This window comes from Strigops habroptila, chromosome 1, assembly GCF_004027225.2.
Source record: "Strigops habroptila isolate Jane chromosome 1, bStrHab1.2.pri, whole genome shotgun sequence".
Lineage (NCBI taxonomy): Eukaryota > Metazoa > Chordata > Aves > Psittaciformes > Psittacidae > Strigops > Strigops habroptila.
The window spans coordinates 37,238,583-37,264,826 of NC_044277.2; the positions used below are offsets into that span (position 1 = coordinate 37,238,583).

General features: G+C 43.0%; 1 protein-coding gene across 3 annotated transcripts in view; it reads right to left on the bottom strand.

The window, feature by feature from the left end:
- Positions 1-522: 522 nt before the first annotated feature.
- Positions 523-26,244, bottom strand: part of CLVS1 (clavesin 1) — a 131,036-nt gene continuing 105,314 nt past the window's right edge. For all 3 annotated transcript variants that reach the window (XM_030485443.1, XM_030485441.1, XM_030485442.1), the window contains 3 exons: positions 18,083-18,193; positions 16,745-16,980; positions 523-1,755 (listed from right to left, as the gene is read on the bottom strand). In XM_030485443.1, coding sequence (XP_030341303.1) covers positions 1,668-1,755; positions 16,745-16,980; positions 18,083-18,193 — 435 coding nt within the window. In that variant the 3' untranslated portion in view covers positions 523-1,667. The remainder of the gene's footprint in view (positions 1,756-16,744; positions 16,981-18,082; positions 18,194-26,244) is intronic.

Genomic DNA, 26,244 nt, shown 5'->3' on the forward strand with positions numbered 1-26,244 from the left:
CTGCTAGCCTCTGCCTCTTTTTCCTGTGCTGCCTTACTGGGACCATCCACTGCCTTAAAGATTTGCTTTCTACTGTGGAGGCCAGGCTTTGTGTCAATGGCATGCTGCTGCAGAAGAAGGATTAGTCTGAATGAGACTATCCAGTACAAATACTAGAGGGTAAATCCCAGGTGTGTTGATAGGATCTGGCAGGATGTCCTTTCTGCCCGGTACAGGCATAAAATATTGTAGATAAAGGCAGTATTTTGTTAGTCCATCTCTTAGGGTTGACCGTGCCCAGTTGAACTACATGATCACTTCAGTGTATCACTTAGGAATTCAGTGGATGTTCCAGAGGCGCATTAAAAACCCTTGTGCCCATTATCATCTCATTTGATATATATGGTTTACACTGCTACATTTGATATGTTGTTGTCAACCACTTGTTCTACTAAAATGTCAATGTATGGCAATTTAATTGAAGACTAAAGGTGTGTACAGTGGTTGTAACTGGTTTAGGAAATAAAGTCACTGCACATGCAATTTTATAACGATTTTTCTTTTATTTGTTTAATCCAGTTTCCATTTCAATGAAGGGATGGGACTCTCTTTGCAGCTAGAGCAAACAGAGAAATAACAAACTGATCTTTGGCATTTCAGTTCTTCTATTCTTCCACATTTCCTTCTAGCAGAAGCTTGTACTGAATAATAAATTCAAAGTTTTCCTTTTTCATTTTAATCATGGCCCGCGTCTGCAATCAGCATACCCTTCTGGCTACACCTTTCACTACACTGCATGAGGGAAGGGGGTAAATGGCTCTGCCGAGCCTGTATTTGCTGTTGTGACCTAAATGAAACAATCTGGATTGAACCATTAATCACTGGTGAATATGTCCAATGGGTCTCCCTAGCAGCCCCCTTCGCATACGCACACACACGCACACACACTTCTCTAATAGGCTCCCGAGTTGCCTGTGGAAAAACACATCGTTAAATTAAATAACTGCATTTCAGATTGTGTGCGTCTGCTGCCCACACAGCTCATTCCACTCAGCTGACAGTTTTATACGGGCTTCAAAAGTTAAGAGTAATTTTTGCTAGATGCTGAAATGTGACCCCATGTAAGCAGCATGGATGAGGTGGTCACAAAGTGTCGTGTTGAATGGCATTATGCTGGCACTGATTTATTTTATTTTCTTAATGCAAAATCTTCCTGTAAAACTTGAGCACTCTTAGATGCTGCTGTTTCTGCCCTCAGTGCGAGATTGAACTGATGATTACAGTGCAAAGTTTAAGTTTGAGATGTTTTTCTTTAAAACACACTTAACTTTTGCTTCTGTAAAACTGAGCATCCCTGATGGAGTCCTCAGGAAAGCTACTGACACACCCTGGTTTCTTCAAACAGAGAATGCAGTCCCATAATTTCCAATAATTTAATGTCATAAATAAAAGGAAAAAAAAAAGTTCTTTTTCTATGGGCAGACTCCTGTGTCAATAGAAACTTCTCAGGTTCTTTTCAGCGTCGGCCGCACGGACAGATGGCTGGTGACAGTTGTTACTTGTCAAGAATCATGAAGGACTTGTTCTCAAGCAAAACACGGGCATGAGTGTGTGTGTTGTGTGCTTTGTGGGTTCCTGGTATGGTGGAAGTCTGTTAATGTATATGTGCATGTTGGGCACGTGGGAGCTCAGTCCAGAGCCAGCAGTGGTTGGGTATTCTCACTTTCTCCCTGGTCTTCATGTTTTAGCGTGCCGGCTTCCACCACAGACTGGGACCTGAAAGCAAGAAGACATGCATGCTAGCGAAGGCTGCTACAGAAGCACTCACCTTCCTGGAGTCCCTTTTGCTTCATTTTATGGTTTTTGCTTTTGTCCATTTTCATCTTAATGGCCTTTTAATTCTTTTCTGTGGAATTCATACGGAATTTGAGAAGCACTCATTTAAATATGAACAGGGATGTGACTCATTGTAGATCTCAAATGCTTTCAATTTAATGCTTAGCTACTACGCATGATGCTGAACACACCCAGCAATTTAAAGCCCTGATTCTGAGACACAATGAGATCTGTTGGTGCTTAATGTCTTCCTAGGCAAAACTGCTTGTTAGAAAGCAAAAAGACATCTGTACAAGTGCTTGCAGAACTGAGTTTCAGCTCATGCTTATTACAGACCTCAAGTATATAAATCATATTTTACTGATGTAGAGGTTTAAGGAGCAAAATGTCCACAAGTTACCCAACATCAAGGAAGAAGCCAGCATTAATACAACAAAGGAGCTTATGGTGTGCCCAGTCCTGCACTTTATCTATCTCCCTGCCTATGCCCTTCAAGAACTTTATTCAGGGGCAGTCCATTTAAAATTAATTTCTGACTTCAAGGTAGGAAGCATAATTTATCCTTTGGTGTTACTGGCAAAAAAAAAAAAACCCAACCAAACCCAATGCATAAATGAATAAACACCAGAGAAATTGGAGCACCATGGTTTCTCACACTGACAAATGCTTAACAGGTTTAAACTAGTTGGAAAATTAAAGACTATTTCATTTTCTGAGGTCTGTGTGCTTCCACTGTGCTATGGAAAGAGGAACTGTTGAGTTTATTGTTAAAGAGATTTGTTATCCTTCATTTTCTATGGTTTAGGCTGGGAGTTGCCTCCTGGTTTGGAGTGGGCAATAAGCTTTAGAGCAAAATCACTGTGAATTTGAAAGCTTTAAAAAGGGAACTTTTTCAAATGTAGGGGTAGCATCATCAAGCCCAGGCATTTGCATAGTGCATAATATAATTTTAAAGAGACAGCTTTCTCATGGATAGCTTTTAGAAGTAGGAGTAGCTCTCATTCCCTACAGGATCTGTTTGTAGTTCCCAATTGTTCATTATGGTAACCTCAGTTTAAGCCTTAGCTATTTCATGAAATTAGATATCACTTCTCTTTTGATAAGAATCATTAATAAATTGCATCCTTTGGTAATGCAGCACTTGAGCAGGAATGAATACCATGACCGTGAATAACATGTAATTATTTTTCTTATTCTTATGCCTGAAGCTTTCATTAAAGCATAATAAAAAATTTTCATTAAAAAAAAAAAGTCTCCAAAGAGAGATAACAAAAACCGGATGCTCAACGGGAGGATTTTATGCCAAAATTTTCAAAGAAAATACGTTTGCTCAAACGTTTTTGCTGCGTATTTTTTTACAGTAATGTGACATGCATGATGTTTATGACTGCATTTTAATATGGAAAGGCAGCTGGTTCAGGAGATTAGGTAAAATGGCAATTTACATATTTCTAGTATGTGGCAGCAAAAACATCATGTGGCTTTGAAACTGATACAGAATGGATGCAAATTGCAGCATCAACAGGTCTTTATTTTCTTTTCTGAACTACCAGATTAAATTATTATTATATAGTACTTTATTAATACTCGTCACCAATGTATTGTTTCTGTCTGATCCACTGCTCTACAATGAATATAAAAAGTGGCAGATCCATTGAAGCATTTGCCAGCATAGAATCATAGAATGGTTTGGATTGAAAAGGACCTTAAAGATCATCTAGTTCCAACCCCCTGCCATGGGCACTGACACCTCACACTAGACCGGGTTGCTCAAGGCCCTGTTTAACCTGGCCTTGAACTCTGCCAGGGATGGGGCATCCACAGCTTCTCTGGGCAACTTGTGCCAGTGTCTCACCATCCTCACAGTAGATGATTTATCCTAATATCTAATCTAAATCTACCCTCTTTCATCTTGAAGCCATTCCTCCTTTTCCTATTGCTACTTGCTCTTATAGAAAGTCCTTCTCCAGCACCCTCCTGGGCCCCTTCAGATACTGGAAGGCTGCTTCTCTTCTCCAGGCTGAACAGCAGAAAATTTTTGCTCTAAGGCACATGTGAAAAATCTCACAATTTTGTGTTTTGTGTTAGCTGCTGATTATGTCTCATCTCATTACACACACAAAACATATTCTTGCATCTACAGTAGCAAGATACTAGTTTTCCCCCCATACTGGTACTCAGATGCACACCAGGTTGGAAGCAACATAATCCCAAACCTTGTATGCAGGTCCTACACCGTTCGTTTTCACACAGAGCCAAAATAGCTGGAGTATCAAGCAAATGCGTTGCAGCCCACCTGACCTCCAAGCTCAAGATGCCAAATGATTCAAATGGTATGCCCACCCCTTCCAAATAACATAAAGAGAGATCCAGCTGAGATTTGAGTTCCCTGCCAAGTTTTGCAGCAACAATCTCTTTTCCACTAGAAGCTGCTTAGACCCCCATCCTAAAGTAAACAGTTCAGACATCTATCTGAAGGGCACAGTAGTGATTTAAACAATCATCAGTATTTTCTAAAAGACCTCACAATAAAGGACTTCCTATTGTGTTTGGATTTCCCTTTTTCCAAATGCATCAGTTTTTTGTCTGCTGAAATATGTTCCCAGTTTTGTTTTTAACTTAAATTTTGTGTAGGAAGTAAAGAAAATTACTCATTTCTTAACAAGGTTCTGATATATTTTCTCCGTATTCTTCATTTATGGTAAATATTAAAAATGTAGATGCTCAGAAAAGGTTCTTGGCAGTATATATCAATGCAGCTCACAATCAATGTAATAACTGGGTGTGAAAGATATGTTTTGTTGGCCTAGAGCATCCTGGAATATGTATTCCATAGCTATACTTTATTTAACGACAGAGAAAAGATGATTTGCAATAGGCTGCTTTTGCAGAAACCATTTTCAACTGACCAGTAACTGTATTTTTTGGCTGTAGAAATTAATAGAAGACAAATACTACTTGAAAGAATGCACCCGGCGTGTTGGCGTCATCTTGCTTTTGTGTATCTAACACATACATTCAGTTCAAGGAAAGTGGTCGTATTCTAGGTGTGCGCAAGTTTACACAATATTTAGGGGGATTTGTATGCTGACTCCAGTATTGAACTTAGGACTAAGACTAGTTTCTGTTTTGAAAGTACTGCTACCTGTTTTAACTGCATTAACATTTTCTTCAGAGGACTTTACAATCATGTTTCTAATTTTTAGGTAGAATCTGATCATGGTGCTTGAAAGGTCTTCACATATCTAACTCCAACTTAATTTATTATTGAAAAATAAATTACAGTCAGGCACCAAAGCACCTTTCCCCCGACTAGTCCTTTCAATGTGCAACCATCTTTGCATTAAAAACACCAAAGCACCCTCTTCTACAACATTTTAAGCCATTTCGATGTGAAATGGTGAATATCAATATGTACAAATACCTGATGGAGTAGAGAACATGAAGCCAGACTCTTCTCAGTGATACCCAATGATACTTCAATACAGTCGATGTACTATGCACTGACATGTGGCACGTGCCCTGTGTGTGCTGCAACTTTGGAATTCTAAATGAGTATATTATTTGACTTCAAATCTTTCTGGTTTTCCTCCTTTCTCAGCCAAAAATTCTCAGTTACCAGTTTGGAAGATGCTTGGGTGTGGAGGGTGTGGTTGAGTTAAAGTTTAACACAATCATTTGTATCATAGATAGGGTCACTGTGCAAGGCCCTGAGCTGGCTAATTCTGAAGTAATAAATAGATCAGTCAATGCCCATAGATTTTCCTAGTGTAGTTTCCAATGTTAGGTAACCTTGCTTAGGAGAGCAAAATGAAAATGGAAAGAGAAATGAGTTCTCAGTCTCATTTCTGATGCCTAAAGTACCATTTGAGTGTGCTCCATTTAAAGCATCAATCAAACTCCCCATGGTTGTTTTACTGTTCAACAAGAATATTTGGAAGTCTGGAAAATCAACACTACCCAGCTGTTTCTCCAGCAGGTCAGCCATATATTTCAAATGACAGCACTGTACAGGTGTGTACATCAATAGCTAAGAGAGCAGATGGCTTTATGTGTGTGGTCATTTGAATACTATCATCTCTCAACTATTTCAAATTCAGTCAAAAAATATGTAAGAAGACTGGATGCATGCCTTCTAGCTGCACTGATTTCAGAAGGCTCCTGTCAAAGTACAGCTGGAGCGAATCAGCTCACAGGAGTTGATGTCTGTTGGGTATCAGTTTTGTTTCCCATAAAAAATCAAATACCAAAATCCTGCAGTGAGCTAACAGTAACTGCCAGCATAGTGTGCCATGCTTGCCTTAAGACATCTTCCTGTTCTCTGATTCCTCATTTTATGCTTTTCATCACAACAATGCTGATATGCTGCAGCCCACAGGAGTGAGGACATATTACACTGTGCTAGGATTCCTTTGGAGGGTTTTGTGGACGAAAGAGGAGGGTGACATGTTTTTTTCCTGAAGTGCAGGAGGCTTCAAGCTCTCAGAGTGGCACACTGCAGCCAATCAATCAGACCACATTGTGTGACTCTATTCATCTACCTCTCACCTCCCATCTGCTCATTTCCCTCGAATTCCTTTCCCATTTCACCAGCAACTCAGGGCTGCTCATCTCCAAATTATTCATTCCCTTTATAGAACATAATAAGCATTTTTTTAAATCACACCTGTGAATGTTTCTATTGACAAGGTCTGAGTGGCATTTCTTTTTCACCTTCCTCACTCCCCATCAGCCTCCAGAGCCGTGCTCTGCAACACACCTCAAGACTATGCCCTCATCAGGTGAGAAGATCAAGGACCTCCCCCCAATATTACAGAAACAATGCAGATGTGCAGGTGTGTAGTAATTGTGCTAAAAGGTACTCTTTTGTTATTGAAAGCCCTTGAAACTGAAACGCATGGGCAAGGCATCTTGAAAGATATGGATGTTCCCACAGGTGGCGGAGGCAGATGTAGGCAAGCTCTGCTCAGCAGTGCACAACTCCAGCCCAGAAGCCATGAAGTGTGGCTCTCTGCCCAGGCTAATAAGCCCTGCTGAAATCTCTTGCTAATGCAGCTCTGCAGCTTCTGCACTTGCACTGCTTCACAGCTCGGCATCATGACCGTGTGGCATTGCGCGGCAGAGACCTGCCCCAAGGGACAGCTTTGATATACCAACCACAGCATTTCAAGGAGATGAAGCAGCATCTGTGTCTAGGAGCACAGCTGAGCTGGTGAAGTGATCCACCAATGTGGTGAGTCAGGGGGAAAAGCAGCAGGAAAACTCTGGCTTAACCTTACTGCCAGCCCAGTGCATAGCCCACAGGACAATTGTGACAAGCTGCTGCACTTTCCCAAATGGGAGCTGGTTCTCTGGCCACCATGGCAGCAGTGACAATCTTTGTGCTGATGGTTAGCACATCCTAGGGAGAGGTCTCTGTCTGACTTGGCACATCACAGCCAGGGGTGACCATGCTCCAGATCTGTGCTTAATTCTGTGTGTAGTGAAGTCTCTATGGGCGCGTCTACACTGCTAAAGGAGTGACTGCTGTGGAGTGAAGCTCAGCATGAGACCCCTCATCCTCTCTGTGCCCTCCAGCTCTCTCCATGCCCTTCCTTTCCCAACAGCTGGCCACAGCTGCTTCTCCTCACCACAAACCCTGGACATACCTCACTGCACAGTGTGCACCATATAGTGGTAAAGATGATAGTGCACCACATTTGGCTCTCATCGTGGCCCACCCAGCTCTGCACCCTCTCCTGACCTGTCCTTTAACCCACACCACACCTCAGGGCTGCAGTACATATCCTTCGGCACTTGCTGTAAAAACAGTTTTCTGGTGGGCTATAACACAGCTTTTAGCTTACTGCAAACACTCTGAAAACACACAGAAATGCGTGTTTAACATGGCACATACATTCTTATGCCTTAAGGCCACTGAGACGCAGAGGAGAGCAAGAGCAGGCACTATGCAAGCCAAATGCAGCCAGGCTGCTCTGTCAGAGGCTGTTCCTGATCAATACAGACAGGAGTTGTCAGTCTATGCCACCAACCTTGGAACTAGGGTGCACACCCTGGTCTTTTTTCATCAGTGTGGATGTGCCTGATATTTCCCACTCCTAAATGCTCTGAAATTCTGTGTCAAGACCTTGACTTGGTCACATCCCAAGTCCAGGGCAGGGGAAAGACATAGGCGGGAGCTTGTTTTTTCTGCTATAGTGTGACTCGTCCACATGCTTTTTTTCGCATAGAAGGAATAGGAGCACCTGCTTCAGACAGAAGTTCCTGGAAGACCCTTAATCCCCTGGGGTGCACTATGTAAGCCTAGTCATGGAGCCAAATAAAGACAACACTGCAGCAACAATCAACACCAATTTACAGCAGATTCAGTGAGAGCTGCTAAAAGCTGTGCAGAATATGACATCCAAACAAAAGAAATTCAGGCCAAGTAATGAAGAGAATTTTCTTCTCCCCCATTATCAGTATTAGTCACACACTTGCACGTTTCATCACCATTCCTGCTTTTCCTGCTCATTCCAATTTCCTTGCCCACCAAGTGCTCTTTCTAGCCCAACAGCTTCCAGTCTCTCTGCTTAGACACTCTGGATGTTTACACCTGCCTCATCTTATTGTCTGCCTCTTTTTCTCCCATCTCCAGTTCCCAGTATCTGAACCAGATTTGCCACTGAATCAGTCTCCTCACTTCTGCAATAAAAGGAAAGAAGCAGCCCTGAGAGCAAAGGATGTCAGTGCTCCTACTCTCCTGCCCTACATCACAAATTTCCTGTCTTTAACAAGAACAGCAGTGCATGAAAGCAACCCTGCAGATGTACTGTTTAGGCTGGAAAGCAAGCACCGACACAGTGGGAAGAGCCAAAATGGCCGGGTGTGCGGGGGTGTCGTGACCCCCACAATGTGCCCTAGCCCCAGGAGCACTCCTTGTTCTTTCCTGGAGGGCTCTTTCCTCCCTCAGCACTCAGGGTATTCAGTGCCAAGCTGGTAAGTGGCTATTTATTTTGCTTTCTTCTAGCAGTTCAGCGTGTGGCTCTGTGACACATTTGCTGCCTATTATTCCAAGCCTGAATCTGAAGATAGCCTTTGTTAATTCCCTCCTGAGCTTTTCTGTGGAGTTCATCAACATGGTACTTGTGTGCCTCTTAAATGCAAATTTATTTACTGCCATAGCACTACTGTGAGCATTTTTTTTCATTTTCATTTTGCATGCGGAGAGCTGAAGCACAATTAGGATCCAAGTATTCGTCTAATGTGGGGTGTCCATTTCCCACTGCCGAGAGGGTCTCATTTTGCAGAGTGCTCAGCGTTATGTGGCAGCTTGTGTGTTCAAAGCACATGTCCCTTTGATTTGTGTTGCAGGTGAGCGCTGAGTATTTCTGGAAATTAGACCCCAGAGTCTCTAGCTTGGCAGGCTGAAAATAAGCAACGTTCAGTCTCACCATCTGTGTGAAGGTTGGTTTAAGCGACTTGCCAGGCCAGTGCAGGGGCTCAGGGAGAGGAGGAGAGCAGTATCTGCCTCTCCAGGGCTGCACCCAACAGGCTTAACCAAAGCACCATTCCTGGTCTCCATCAGCCCTCCTCCTACCATCTCTATTTGCCAGCCCACCAAGTGTGCTTCCTAGCCCAGCTGCTTCCATTCCTTTATGCCTCCCTCATCTTTCAGTCTGCCTTGTGGCTTCCATCCCAGTGACCCAAATTCACGATATCCCAGCTGGGTTCAGTACTAAATCCTAATCTCTCCAGTTCTCCTGCCAACGGTGAAGAGAATGCAGCCCCCAGAGCATGGACTGTCAGTCTTCCAAATCCTGGCTCCTTGTCTTGCTACAGCCTGGGCTAGTGCAGGGAAGATTGTGATCACAAATAGAAGTTGTAATTACAAAACCCCTCTGCATTCCGTGGCCTAGGCAGGAGATGCATGTTGTGGGCATTGAACCATCAGCCTGAGCTGAACAAGTTTATGCTGGGAGACAGAGCTAACACATGAAGCAATCCTTGAGGTCATTAAATGCTAAAATTAAATATGCTCCTACAAAGCATGTGTGAATTGCCTTTTCAAAGGCTTGTAACTCAGCCAGATGTAGGTGGATTTTTCACAGGACAGCAAAAGACATAAGCATTGTAAAACCATTTGTTTTATTAAGTGTCATGTCTCTAATCTAAACTACTAAACTTTTGGCAAATTTATAGCCAGCTGAAGACATAATTTACAATGCAATATTTTAGGCACCCTGAGCAGCACTGGTTCTGCCATTCCCACCTCCAGCTTGGGTTTGTGCACCCATGCACTGGTAATTGAGTGCTGTAAACAGATAAAAACCCATGCTGTCAATGCCCTCAGAGAGCAACTGGTTTCCTGCCTTGTCCCAGGGGACCCCAACACCAAGCTACCTGTCATTCCTGTACTTTGGTCAGCCGTGGCTTTGCAACTCTGATCTCCTCTTCAGCTTCTCTCGCTCCTGGCTCCTGAGGATATTCTGCACCGTCTCCCCAGCAGCCTTCCTGGGACCTGCTAACGTGCCAGATCCACTGACTCCCTTCTATTTCTCTCTGATGTATTAGCAGAACTCCAGTCAAAAGGTATAAAACCATTCAACAGCTAATAATCTATATTACTAGATAATGCATACATTATGTGATATGCATGTTCCCGGGACACCTACTTTGTAAGACATCTCATCCATAATCTGTGTATGAGGGAAGCACTTCTGCAGAAGCATTCAGAAATTCTCTGTTGTTCGAAATAAATAATTCATAACAAAATAGTGATTATAAGCATTGCACCATAGGTCTCATATATTACAGTGAGCTACTTTAACTGAAAGCTTACAAGGAGTATTTCCCTTTTCCCCCAGCACATGTGTAAATGCACCCCAGCTACGAGCAGAGCAATGCAGATGCCATCCACAGGCAGTGAGAAGTTTTCACACATTCTCATACTGATTTTTATTTGCTGGTATTTTACTACTTCTGCAGTAAATTGGTGCAGACTGTGAACCGGCATAAAACATGACCCATAAAAGTAGAAACATATGGCAAAGGAACATTAAGGTCACAGCAAGGATAGCAACTAGAAAGGTCTGCCTTGCACTGCTCAGCTGGGAATATGGAAGAATCAGCCTGAAAAAATAAAAACCTTCCATAAGTCATCCCAGTGAATGGTCCCTTTTGGATCTAAAGCTGTTTCAGTCAGCATTAGTGTGTATTAGTTGTGATACCCTTCCTTCTAGGAGCAGGATCCCATTTCTGAGAACCAACAATTAGTTTCAGCAGGCAAGTTCATTTGAAGATCAATCCTTTTGAAAACACACACATCAGGAGGCAATAATGGCAAACTCTAACCCTAAGCTGTACTTCAAAATCCTTTCATTCTTATCTAGGACATAAAATTCCACATGCTCTGACTCAACAACATGGTGCAATGCATTTCAACAGTTTTTTTCACTGCATTTTCAAAATGCCTAAATACAGGGGCTTTTGGTGAACCACTAGGCAAGTCATTGCATCTTTAGGTGCTCAAGTCCTTTGAGAGGAAATGGCCTCAAGTTGTGCCAGGGGAGGTTTAGACTGGATGTTAGGAAAGACTTTTTCACCGTAAGGGTTGTCAAACATTGGAACAGGCTGCCCAGGGAAGTGGTTGTGGCACCATCCATGAAGGTATTTAAAAGATGTGTAGATGTAGAGCTTAAGGACATGGTTTATTGGTGGACTTGGCAGTGATAGGTTAATGGTTGGACTTGATGATCTTAAAGGTCTATTCCAACTTAAATGATTCTATGATTCTGTAAGTTTCTACTTCACAGCAGGAAAAGGTGATGGTGTCTCAATGCACAAGTTGTATATTTTCACAATTAACATGCTTGGCTCTACTTTAAGTTTTACTCTAATTCTGTATTTCCTGAGTCTCTAATGAGCTTGACCTGGTGATAATAATTCTCTTGCAATTCATATTATCCTAAGAATAATTTTGAACCCTAAATTTGATTAAAGTTGCCCTTATTTAAACTTCAATTGAATAGATTTTATTAAACAGCACAGGTTGTTTGGCCAGAACATATATGTAACTGTTAGGTAAAATCTCCTTTCTCTGCAGGGAAATTTTAAATTGCAGTAGGTTTTCAGATCTGTTTGCACCAGCAGCAGGTTAAAAGCGAGCACTCTTTTGATACCTGGGAGGGTAGAGGAGGAACATTCATCCCCCAGGCTGTGCTTGGTGACTGCACAGGGAACAAGTGAAGGCAGAGAAGAGTCTTTGTCGCTTGAACTGCAAGTTCAGATGTCAAAAAGTGACCCAGATGCAGCTGCAGAAAGGCAGATCTTCTAAGGGAAAGCAAGTCACAGGGAGGCAACGTGCTACTGCAGGTTACGTGCTGCTGCTGGATCCAAGCATAAGAGTAGGGTGATACTAGGGAAAAAGGAAACTCTTCAAAGAACTGAACTCCTTCATATCTTCCTTAGTCACTGAATCCACCTCTCCTATCGGGGATGCTTGCTCAGTGAGGTTAGGTACCCAGATAGCTACAGGCATGCTTCTCCCACTGTGGCTGGCCAAAAGACTATATGTCCTATTGCACAGTGATATGTTAAGAGCAGTCTCTGACTCTTTAACTGCTATGCTCAACCATCCACCATAGCTATTCATTACACTGCACACCCAGATAAAACCTCCAGCTGTTCCCAAAAACAACAGCTCATCAACAAAAGCCAGCATGAGCGCCTTAGGCAAATGCTTTGCTTTTATGTTAGCTCCCTCTAGACTAAAGCAACCCAAGGCCCCTTTCTGACCATCAGGGCTCGCTGAAGGTTTGGCCACAGCTGAAAGGGAGGTGATTTTCTTCCCTGTGCTCTGAATTTTCACACCATTTACATTGCTCTCGAATCCCACAGCTCATAAGTGACAGGCTTCCTGCATGGATACAGACCATTCAGAAGAGATGGCCCAAGGCAGGGTGTCTGTTGCATTGCTGCTCCCAGGATTATCAAGCGGATGTGGCCAAGCTCTTGGATTGAACCAACTTTACTATTACCGTATTAATGCTGGTTTGCATGTTTATTACCTGGCCCATTTCTAACTTCACTGAGCTGAATCTTAATAAACAGATACATCCTGAAAGGATTTTTGTTATTGTTTCTTTTGTGTTTTTCTTTTTCCCCTGGCCATTAAGACTCATTATGTGGAGTCATCAGCTGGTTTGCTTTGTTTCCCATCTGTTCATACAGTACTTGGGTTCTGGGATATTTCCCGGGGTGTGTGATAATACTGCAGATGGGAGTGAAATTTCCACTGTTTAGATTTTGCCCCAGTGGGGCTTCATGTGGCCACTGGTGGGAAAATGACAGTTGCAATGGTTTTGATTACAGATTTTCCATATTATAGAAACTTGTCAAATCTCAAGATTTTGAAGATCATGTTGCTAACTAGAGTCAGTGCCAGTTTTTTTCAAGAGGATTTTCAATCTGTTCCCCATCTACAATGCCTCCATTTTTTGAAGTAAACAAGGACTCTTTTTTGAGAACAAATCTTGCGCAATTTCTAGTCACAGATAACGTTCTGAGAAGATAATGTTCTGGTTCCATTGCTGTTAAGGGAAGCAGAAATTGGAGTCTAACGAGAATTTGAGGGGCAAAGTCTCCTGTGGTCTCCTGTGATCGGTGGTGGCCACCTCATATCAGACCTTTCACACGTGTATCAGGTTGTCAAAGAACTGTTCTCTCTCCCCAGATTTTATTCTTTCCTCTATTTGTAGAAAATGATCATATCCATTTCAGCCTTCGCTCTGTGAGGCTGAACAAACCACTATGTTCTATAGCTTCTTGCTGGAAAAATATGCTCTCCGCTCTTCTCACTCTCCTCACAACGCTCAGGTGAACCTGATTCAGTTTATATGCATCTGCCCTGATGACAGGAGCCAAAGCACTGCTGTTAGTACTGAAGCCAAAGTATGGGCATGTACTGGCTCCAGCTTGGCTCCCTCCCACTGCTGCTGGGTGCTACATGTTCTCCTGGTTTGCATTTGGAGACTTGTTTTAACTTTCAGATGATGACTTCAGTTTGGTCTCAGGCACACCTTTAAAATGCCTCTTTCCCCCCTCTGCATTCATTTTCTAACACAGATTAAGTGGCCACAAAAGTATTTTGGTCACTTATTCTCTGAGTCTTTTTGCCAGCATTTTTCTTCCAGATCTATAATACCTATCTTGATTTCTCAGCATCTCCACTACTAAAATCACTAGACACTGTATTTGTGTGCACAGTGAGCTTGTCTCTGGGTGTAGGATGGCAGTACTGCATTTAACAGGGGCATTTCTCTGTGGCCACAGGCTCTGAGCTATTCTAGCAGTGTTGAGCTCCAACATTAAGAAAGCTTTAATACAGCACTGGTCCAGTGGCAGTTCTAGCAAGGACGTGCTTGTATGGCTTTACAACAAGCAGCTGCAGAACGAGGAGGGGAAACCTGTAACCCTGCACCTTGTCACACAGCAGGATGGTGCCTCAAGTCGGTGAGAACCACTGTCCCTCCAGCCTCTGAGGTAAATTCACCCCTCATAAGCACTACCCTCCTCTGCAGCTAATTACTGGGCAGGTAAACCTGCAGTGATATCTAGGAAGTCAGAGAGGGGAAGACCCACAATTGTTCAGCAAGGCTTTTGATTCTTAAATTACAGAAACCCAAGAAGGCTCAGCCTTCACATATTTACCCCTTTCAGAGGAACATAAGTGCTAAAGAAAAGGTCAGCCACCTTTTCTTTTTTTTTTTTTGATAAACCAAACATTTCAGCATAGAAACAGAAAATTACCACATCTACTCAAGCGTGTAAAGATTTTTACACTGTGAGTAGAGGAGGAGAGATTTTTAATGAAACTGTAAAATTGCTTTAATAAAGGAAAAAATGATAGGGTGGTTGTGAGGGAATTATTTTCGAGATGAAGACTAATGCTAGGAGATCACCTATGCCTAGTGTAAAGCTTCCTGGAGTATCCAGGAATTTCAGCCATGGCCTGAGACTCTTGTTGTTGTGATGTATGAATCTAAAGAGGCAAGGGCGGGGATATATAAAGACAGGTAATGCTGTTAGAAATCTGTAGACCTTTTAATAGGCCTTAGATATAAATCTGGACTAGTAAATCTAATAAAGCACACAATTATGCTTCTTAAGCATAGGCTTTTACCTCGTTAGGCCAAACTGTAATTTGAGGGAAAGAAGAATCAAAGCAAATACTCATAGGAGAAAATCTGTTGAACCAGTGAACTTTTCACCTCTAAGAGCTAGTAATGACCACGGGGTACAAGATCAGATGGTTCACTTAACTGCCGAGTAACGAAATTAGGCTAAAAGTTAGACCTAGTCTGCCCAGAGGCAACATGACAAATTAGATTCATCTACTCACCGTATTTGTATTAATGCACTTTTGTACTAGTGAGCGGATTATAAAAGAAGGCTTTGCCTCAAGGCAGGGTTTTCTGGCACTGAACTCATTTTCAAGCTGAGGTTCTCCCCTGAGGACACAATAAGACCCTTCCTTCTTTGCAGATGAGGGTCTGATCCTCAGCAAAGTGTTGCCTGTGAATACCTGTGTTAAGAACAGTTTGGAGCTTTAAAACCTGCATATTTCTTTCTATAAAATGGTACGCTTTTGATATATGTTTTAATAATAATGGAATATGTAGTTAGCATCTTTCTAAAATCATTCAGTGTGTTCCATTGCTAATATTTAAAGAAGAAAAAACAACAAACTTGTTTTAAAATGAACTCTCTAGGACTGGCTTTGTAAACTCATCCTGGCTGCCAGTCTTGGCTGGCAGTCAGTAGTGAGAACTGCTATGTAGATGGCTACCTCTCTGTGCCACGGCTGCAACCCTGCAAAGGATCGTAGCCCTTCAGTCTCATGGCCCTGCGAGTCCTGTGAGTGTTTCCAGCACGAGGCTTCATTCTTCAGCTCCAGCAGCATGGCATCCCTCTGACCTGAGAGGGAGCTGTGAATCAAGAATGCATTTCTTTTTCCTCTGAAGATGGAAGACTTTTAAAATTAATTGCACGGCATTATGGCTTGTCTGTGTTGTCAGCTTTGATTTTGCTGTGACAAAATGATGGTCGCTCCCTGTCACACAGAGTGACGCTATGTCTGTGAGCACTGCACTCATCAAGTGGCAGCAGCGAGTGAAAGCATCACTGCGATCTGCATGGAAAGCAGTTTTGCAGAGTGGGGCACAGAGGGTGAGGTGAGTGCAGATGTTACACTCCAGCGGGGAAGGCAACGGCCGTCACTCCACTGCAGATGGTGTTGGCTCTGCCATACCACCCACAAACCTGTGCCAAGTATCCCACTCTCCTCCCTCCATCGCTGCAAGCAATGCAAATTACTGGGGGGTGATACTCTCGAGAAGTAATTTTAAGCATTCAGAGCTGAAGGCACAACCACTAGATCTAAACCCAGAGATCTTAAAAGAGCAACTCTGATGCCTTAGCAGGGCTGGACTGAAAGCGGGAGCAGAAGCAGAGGGAGGAGACTAACCCATTTTCCCTTTAGAGGGCAGTGGTGTTCATCGCAAAAAAGCTGCATTTCCGAGGAGGTAAACCCCTTATCGTTAACTGGGATCAGCAGCAGCAAGCAATGGGGACCAGCACTGAAGTGGTGATGCTGGCCACACTATGCCGTACAGAAGAGCATCTCACTCTGATATACTTTCTGTAATGCTCTGTGCAGGGGCTTATTAATTTCCCCTCATTTTCATGCACAGTAATCAGAGAAATAATTATGGTTCCACAGAGAGGCTTACTTCCTCCCACCACACCACAAGCACAGTCCAGGGCTCCTTACCATCAACACTTGCCAAATTACAGCCTCTCTCCGAGCCAGATGAGCCGTTCCTGCTAGACTTACGCCAGACCTATTCAGAAAGCCAATTTAGGAGGTGATTTCAAAGGCAGCACTGACCTTTTCATGGGTTTGGGCGAGGCCTCCCTCTCTAGGTTGGAGGATGCGTGCTTCACGTGCATGGCATTGTAGGAGGTGTGGGTGTACTCATTTTCGTCACTGTAGTCAGGACCGAGTAACGTTCGAGCCCATGTCCCCATGTCATATGGAGGAAGAGTGCCCCCAAATTCAGAAGGCAGGCATTCAGGGTGTATTAGCTGGTGAAGGCTGTTCAGGTTGTTACCATGAAGAAAGATCTTAGATAAAAGAAAATTCAAAGTCATCATCAATTCGTTACTTCATTAAGTACAGTAACAACAGCACTAATGAGGTGTGGAGCATCATTAGTTTACACTGCATTTTCAGGTGGGAATTCCTGAAGTGCTCGGGGGTGGCTTGGGTGGGAAGCAGGGAGGAGATTAGCTTTGGGGTGTGCAGTTGAGGAATTAGGCTGGCACTATAAACACTTCTGAAAACCCCGATTTGCTTGCTTTTGGCACATGACACTTTCACTTTCTTAAGTACCAGACCAGGGAGAGTGGAAGTCAGAGATAATGACCATACTGCTACTCTAGGAGGATAGAAGCTTGTACCAAGAACAATGAGAAGAAAAGGGAGATGATAGATAGTGGAGCTTACTGAAAGAAGATGTGAAGAGTGGGCATTCAGTGTCTGATAGGGCAATCCAGCCCTGCTCCCCAGGACTGATGTTTCCCAGAGGTGTACCAGGCTGTGTTGTCACTTTGCACTACTTCAGAAACATTTGTCTTTAATCCTTCTTTTCTCTCGGGCTGGTACTACCCTTGTCCTGCCTCATCAGACAGACCCCAGGGTGGGCTCTGGGGCCTCCTGAGGAATGACCCAGTGGTTGGTTGATAGACCGCAGAGGAGAAATGGCTAAGATGACCGCATGGGTTTCAGTGGGGAAGATCTATCTCCTCTGCAGTGTGAGTAAACAGCCTTCAGGTGGTTTTTCACCATGTGAAAACACCCAACTTACTGAAGGAATGAAATAGGAAATTTTACCCTCACAAAAAGAGCTGAGCTCAAGTTTGCCTCACTGCAGGTGACCTCAGCCAGGCCTGATAATTCCTCCACGTTGTCTATTTTCTCTATCCCTGAGCATGTCCCATTAAAATGTATCTACACTTTGTTTGTGATAACAGCTTTCTGGCTTCCTGGCTGAGTTATTGATTCAATCCAAACCACTGCAAACTCTAAGTTTTAATGACAGCAGCAATTCTCTGAGGCCATATGAAAAATGCAGAGAGAAAAAGAAGGAAGAAAAGAAAACAGGCAGCTACTAGGCTACTTTGGCACTGCAGCTTCTTATCCCACCCCCCATCCCCATCTAATTACCCTTTTCCTTGTCTTGTCTTTGAGGAACGGCTTGATTAATGTGTACAGGGCATGGATGTACCAGGGCTGGTTGACAAAATGGACTCCTCCAAAACGGGCAGGAAAGCTGTCCTACAGAAAGAAAGAGAAGGAAGGCAGTTAATAAATGCAGTGCTTTAGTCCAGCAGTCAATAGGATGGGAGTCAGAGGAAGAAGCCTGCCTCTTTCCATCTGCAAACAAGCACTGGGTTTACTGGGAGGGGAAATGCAAAAAGAAAGATGCCTGGAAACGTTTGTATCAGTTTCCTCTGTTAGCAGAAGCAGTCCCTTCTCCCCTTCACACACTAACACATCAATTGCTGATGATTTAAAGTAGGCTTTCTAGCCACTTTGCCTGAACATCTTTTAACTCCATCAGTGCATCCGACTTGGCTGAGATGGGAAGTGAGAGGGGGTTGATGAGCCCCGCTCCCTTCAGGGGAAGCGTTCTAATTTCTCATTGTGCAGCATAAGGCAAGCCCCAGTTCCCACGCACATTGCTGCGCACAGCTCACCTTTTCACCCCTCGGCCTCCCTGCCTCCCCCCCTGCTAAAATCATCATTACAATGGCTGACCTTTCAGGGTGAGCAAGCAGCATATTATGGGGAGGAGGATGGGTGGGAAATGCTGATAAGTGAAGGTGTGGGGAGAGCACACCATGACAGCACCATGGAAACTGCCGGAGCCCAGCTCTCACTGCCGGGCTGTGCACAAACGCTCTTGGCATTAGCATGCAGGTAGTGTCCCGCCGGGGAGGTGCTTGCAATTGCGTCCTACTCCGCTCAGCCAGCCTGGCACGCTTTAATAAAAGAGGAGGTTGCTGGCGTGTCTTCAAAGGTTATTGTATATTGTGATGGGTATTTTGTACCTACACTCTCATCTAACAAATGTCAGTCAGGGAAGAGCCCAGGATTTTTTCACATTGCATAGATGGGGGATGACTGCTGCTCCTGTGTGCAAATACACTTCCAGTGAGAGGAGAGGTGCCTGTCTCTCCCCCGTGAAGGGAGATTCTGGTGAGGCTGTCATCATCCTGCATGTGCTTCTAACCCCTATGGCTCAGCATGGAAAGACAGGGCATAATCAGGTCTCTTACTTCAGGGCTTTGGCTTTGGGACTCAGGCAGGTTCATTCCCCCCACAATTAGCACAGGGTATCCTGAGGCTTTCTCTCACCTTCCTCTGGAGCATCGGAGATTGAACACAGCTGATGAGGGTATGAAGTGGATTTGTGAGATGATATGGAAAAACCCCTTATACACTTGCTTGGTATAGATTCTGCTCTGATTCAAGGTCATTTTTTCTCCCAGATTTAGTACTATGTAGGTATCCCACCACCTCCTACCACCCTGCACAGTCTGGCAGGACGTACCATGCTCTTTCTTTGGCACTGGCCGTGGATTGCCCTGGCAGTCACCTTAAACCACACTTGGGTAATGCTTGTGAGTGGCCACAGGCATTAAGTGATACCTTTTGCTTTTGCTATACAGTAGTATAAGCCACTTACACATCAGACACATCAGCTGACCTGAAACCATTACAAATCTTAATATTGAATGCTCTGTGCAAGACTAGTGGATAGTCAGGCCAGCACGCAGGAAGCCAAGCAGTGTAACGTAACAAGTGATCCCGGTTTAAATCTCAATAAACGATGAACTGAGCTTTTTAAAGGTGGCACGTGCTCTGTTGAGGTGTTCACTCACAATAAAGATGACTGCATTTCCATTGCTGCTGCAATATTCATTAGAGTTTAGGGACATAACTCAGACTGACACAAACTACTGCAGTGCTGCAGGTTGCAGTGACTTCAGCTGGGCTGTGCTGAGAAACAGCTGGAGGGAGTCTGAGACGACCTAGAGAAAAACATTGACCAACAGAAGTGTGAAGCCCAAAGTGATTTTTTACTGTGTAATAACCTAAAATAGGGGTTAGAGCAGACTAGAGCCAAAAATGCCCAAGTCACGCAAAATTCACATACGCAGTTGCTTTCCTCCTACATGGGAATGAAAATTTGAAGATCTGAAATTTTCACAGGATATTCTAAAAGAAAAAAGAAAAGAAATATTGGAATGTTCCATATTGGCCTTTTTTTAATTTTTAATTCTATGTTTGTCAAGCTGGATGCCATCCCACAAGCTCTATTGCTAAGAGAGAAGTTCTGGGCTCCTTTTCATCTTGGGGTTGAGCTGCCATAGCTGTCCCAGGTTGTACCATAGCAGCATAGGTCAGTGAGGAAGGCACAGTCTGAGTCTGAAACAAAGGACGGTAAAGCAATGAGAGATCGGGAGCAGGGGAAAAACTATAAGACACAGAGATTTGTACCTGAAAAAGAAAAATTGTTTTGCCTTCTTACTAGAATGCACAGATGATACTAATCACAATCTTCAGTTAGAAATGTCAGTCAAATTTCATTTCCAAGGAGGAATGTGGGGATTTTCTTTAGAACATGTAGACCAGCCTTAATGATAGCACATTACCCAGAAAGGTTCTGAATGCTGAGAATTATAGGAAGCAGCCAGAGGTTTAAACTGTCATACTTCCTCTGGAAAAGGTCAGCTAAGGAGAAGGATGTACTTTCCTATATAGAAAATTAATTTTATGTCCACCCAACATAGATTGTTTAGTCCATAAACTAGATTCTGCCTGGTGCATCAGTAGCTTAATTGTTACATGGAAGTCCCTCATATAACCATTTTATTTAAAGGCATTTGCTTTCCTTTCATTCTGAAGGTACACCTGAAAATGCACAAATGTCCTTGAAAAGGGAACATGATGGCCAGGAAAAAAACAACCACCAAATAACACGGTTTTTTTGTGTGTAACTTTCTGCTATTTTTTTTTCCCTGGCCTATTAGGCACAATAAGCTCAATTTGACCTTCATCCCTCAGTCCACCTGCATCTGTAAGGCTGTCAATTAGAACAAGGACAAAGACAATTTTTTTTCCTTTTTTTTTTTTTTTTTAAACCAAAGAAATTTGATCTGGGAATCATCCAGACACTATTTGGAACTGCAACATACCAATTTTACACAAGTCCCTAATTAGAGCAGAGCTGTCTTGGAAAGAAAAGCTCCCGTCTGGAGGTCTGCCTTGTGCAGTTCCAGGAAGATGTATGAGACATTTCCCACACCCCACTTAGTGTCTCTGCTGCTTTCCCTGGGGCAAGGTGAAAGTAGCTGAAATTGATTTTCTGCTGGAGAGCTTTTGCTTTTAGGAATTCTCTTTTGATTTTTCATGTCTTGTGATTCCTTGGGAAGGTGTATTTTATAATGAGGTACATTTTTTAGAGCGTACTGTGAAAAGGACCCTGGGATCATGGAGTCTTTTCTTAATCTGATTCCTTGTTAAAAATACCCGACTCTGAGGATATATTTACATTTTATTCCAATGGCATAAATACAATACAGTACGCAGGATTTGGTCTGATTATTTGTGGGCACTACTGTAATTTCTTTTGAAAACCAGGCTTGACATACTAGCATGGTAATGGTTGGACTTGATGATCTTAAAGGTCTTTTCCAACTTAGTTGATTCTATGATTCTATGTTGCTCAGAGAAGAAATGGCAGTATGAAGAAATAAATCAAACCCAGTGTTAATCTAGCTAACTTACTACTCAGCAATAACAGGGAAGAAATAGTGAAATGGCTCCAGATACCTTCTTGGGCAGCTAGACCATGCCAGAATCAGATCAGGTCTTCTTCACTTGCACCTGAAGTGAACTAAAGCAAGGAATATATCTAACCATGCTGCAGTGGCACCTTCTCAAAGCAGTGTAGGCTAACATAGAGAGAGAAAGTTGTCCAAACACAGGGTTTTAGTTGTTCCTGTTGATTGAATGCAACTGGTGCTGTAGATGGGACTATTCTTTTGCCTGATTTGTCTTTTTTTGACTTTATGTATTTGTTTCTTTACTGTTTTCAGTTAATCTCTTCCCATGCTCAAAGAAATGAACACTTGAGTGCCACAGTGGAGCTGCCACAGGCACCCCTAAAACCAATACAGGCCTCAATACATCTTTTATTTCAGATTGGAGAAGTGCCTTAAGAGGCAGATGCAAGCAAACTGTTACAGAGACCATTGTTTCCTTTCTCCACTCAGACATCCTGTGCAGGGGAATTTCTGAACTGAAATGAGTCTGGGACTGAAGACCCCAGTACATAATGTCCTGTTAAATAGCTCAGGAGCGATAGCTGTGAGATGAATGAGAGACAATTTTTCATTATTTCTTCCTGTTCTTGCCTTCATGACATCTATTTCTTTTGGCATAAGTATGCATCAGAAACCTTTTACTGTGCTGTTGTTCTGAACTGCCTGAAAGCTAAAAATCAAGATGATCTTCCAACATCTCCTCACATTGAGATGTGTGAGAAAAACAAAGCTATCTGTGGAATACCAAAATTAGGAATAAATCCAACCTGATGATCATGGTCAGTCTTTCCAAACTGCATAATTTGGCCTCATAGATCAATGACCTGAGATCAAAAACTAAATAATAACATATTTCTAGGTTAGGGGACGTCTGCTTTTTGTGGCACAAACAGATTTAAAAATCCTTCCATAAATCATACCCTTCACAATCAAAAGAGCAAACACACATCTTGCCAACCAAATGCATTTTAATCTCGACCATACTTGCCAGTTTACTGCAAATCAGAACATAATTCCCTTTGAAAGAAAATAATTTCCCTTAGATTCAGGAAGACTTCATTCAGATACAGAACTGTTTAAAATGAAAGGTCATTTAAACTGAGGATAAAAACAGCGTCTTTGTGCCTGTGCGCTTACATAATCAGTCCCTGTGGTGGATTAAAGCTCCCACAGGCTGTATTAATAGTTCAGGAAGATTTTATTAATAGTTCAGTGATAGTTTCTTCACAGAGAGTTTACGTGAGTGTGTGATTTTAATGGATTGGCACGATAAGTGAAGAGTGGCAGTGACTGAAATTTGTTGTCCCCCGATTTTATAACTTTATCAGATATTGGATAGGTTATGCCTGTCAAAAACACATTCCTGAGAATGTGAACGACAAGTAATGTCATTGACGTGGACAGAGCAGGCTGTCATACAGTATGTGCTAAGAGGGAAGGTAAAGTGTCTCCCCCATCGCTACAGCTTCAGCTTCTAATTTTAATGCAGCTCCTAAGAGATGAATGCTTAGTTCTGGAAATCCTGCAGGCAGGAGGAGGTGGGAGGCAGCAGCAGGCCTGGAGACCATGGGGACTGTGGGACTGGGATGCTCCCGCGCCTCTCTGAGGAGTCCGTGGGGCTGCGGGAGTCAGGGCTGCTCCCGCTCACATGCTGCGGTCCCTGCTCTGAGCACAGGCACGTTTCAAACCTCTGTTCGGATGAGTTGCTCATCTTTCTGTTCTCTTTCTGCTCCCCTGTGTTTTTGTAAAGATGGGTATGCAAAATTAATGTTGCTGGTGGCAATAATTGCAAACTCGTTTGCTTCTACCTTGGCATGCCCTCAGAGTACACAGGGCTTGGAAATAACTGCAGAGTAGTGGAAAACTATTTAAAAAAGACATTAGTGCTAGCAATATGGCAGTCCTGACCTGCTCAAATATGACCTTAAAAATTATTTTTTGCAGTCAGAAAGAACTCATTCATTCGGGTAAGCTGTGACTGTAACTGCTCACACCAAAATGCTCTCTTTTCTTTGGAGCATACAGTAGCAAAGGATTGGAGCAAAATCATAGGAAAATATGAGTGCTTGGTTTATTTTTGCACCACATACCCACATATGTAGATGAGTATGCTCTGAAGTACTGCTGTTAGGGACGTGGAACTGTAAAATGAACATTGGGATGCATTCTCCTAGACATTTTTCATTATGTTTGTTATCTCCCCTGCTACACTCGACAACTTTTAAAATTCAGTCATTTATAGTGGGTTTCTCCCAATCATTCCTGCACATTAGTGAGGTCCTACAGAGCATCTGCTCACAGGTGTTGGCAGATGGCACCAGTAAATCAGGTTATAGAACACAGATTTGCTCAGTAAATGTTGATTTGTCCTGATAGAATCATGCTGTCTTATCATCTGGTCTAACAAAGTAACTTGTAACCTTGGGGCAAAAGGGGGATTTCTTCACTACCTTTTTACAAGAAATCCTTTGCTGAACCAGCTCAGAATAATTTAGGAACAGAAAATTTCCCAGAAGCGATGACTCCGTTGGATACACACCATACCCCGGTGCTGCTTTTTTGCTTGTCATGTGCCCTTGTTGATTTCAAAGTATTTCACACACTTAAGATACAGACTCCAAAACAAAAGATTAATAAATTATATTGATGGAGAAACAGCAGGTTCATTCAGGTTGAGGAGGTATGCAAAGAAGAGAGAAACTCGAGACGTGATTAAAAAATAATAATACAAAGAGCAGTGACACACTGATTTGGAAGTAAAGAAGTGTGTGACTGGGGTTCCACAGTTTGCTCTAGATTAGGTCAGATTAGACTAGGCCAGATCAGGCTTCTGATTGAGCAGGAAGAGTGAAAGTCATGCACTAAACTAAGGAGGGGCAGATTGGGTCACAGGAACAGGCAGCACTATGGGAAGGGACACGAATTAGCTGAAGGCTAATTTTCACGGTTAGTTTAGGAACTTGCTATGATCTTTGCAGCCAGCTCTAGCAAAGTGGGCTAATTGTCTCTGGTGTCCTGATTTTTGGTGTAAACCATAGCTCAGAAACACATTTATATCCAGCTTCCTTAAGTGAGGGTGACTGTAAGCTGAGTCGCTTCTATTCCTGTATCTCACTGAACATGAATGTTTGAAATTAGTTGTGGGGGAAGAGAAAGCAGCAGGAAGATCACCAAAGCTGAAAGTAGTTTAGGGCTTAATTAGAAACTGCAAAATGTGTTGGGCACAGTGCAAGCTTGGCTTGGAAGCTTGCCGGATGAACGCAGGTGCTGATGCCTGAAGTGTGTCACCACACAGGTCAGCTGCGGTGCTTCATTCTCCGGCTGGCTGTGACCTACGAGCTTTGGCTGCTCACTCAAAATCATCATCAGAAAAAAGTCTCATAGAATCATAGAATCCTAGAATGGTTGGGGTTGGAAAGGACCTCAAGATCATCTAGTTCCAACACCCCTGCCATGAGCAGGGACACCTCGCACCCAAGGCTCTGTCCAACCTGGCCTTGAATACTGCCAGGGATGGAGCATTCACAACTTCTTCGAGCAACCCGTTCCAGTGCCTCACCACCATCACAGCAATGAATTTCTTCCTTATATCTAACCTTCACTTCCCCTGTTTAAGTTTAAACCCATTACCCCTTGTCCTGTCTCTACAGTCTCTGATGAAGAGTCCCTCTCCAGCATCCTAGAAAATGTCTCCATGCAAATGTCAGGATTCCAGAAAAAGTGACCTCTCTCCAATCCTTTCCCTGCCACCAAGAGCTAAAGCAATGCTGTTCGTCTCTGCTTGAGCCATTGGTGGATTGTGTGGTATGAGTTGCTCCCAGTTTTTGTGGCGTGATGAAGAAGTGGGGTTTTTTCTAGTCAGATTTTAAGATGGGACCTGCTGAAACAGAATGGTTACCAGCAGAATGAGCATGTCCAGAAATGAAAGTAAAAGTTAGCATTAAGACAGCATTAAGGAAAGATCACCTCGATTCCCTTGCACCTGAAAAAGAATCCACCCAGGCATGCTGGGGTTAAAAAGTTTGGCATGGAAAACTTGACCCCCAAAATGTTCTATTTTTATTACACACTTTTTGAAAAAGAATAACTTAAAGGTTTTTTTTTAAGGTATTTTTTCAAAGCTAAGCTCGAAACAAAATTAATTAGCACTATTAACCACTGCAGCCAAAATCTGCTATTTTATTTAGCTGACCTGACTTACACCTCTCCCTCCATGGCTATATCTATTTCCGTAGACAAGCCTTGCACCCATCCTGAAGGGTAATAGACCTGTGGGACACTCTGGTGGAAAGCACAGGGAGTGAAGGAGTTAGGGAGAGAAGAAAATCATGCAGATGCAAATCCACTAGGATTTGAAAGGGTATTGAAAGGAGACAGTCAAGTGCATGCAAAAAGCCAGTCCTGAAAAAGACAAAGTACACCACCTTATTTCTTGTTTGATACTGCGATTTTAAACAAAAAAACCTGTACAAAGACTGCCTCTTTTGATATACA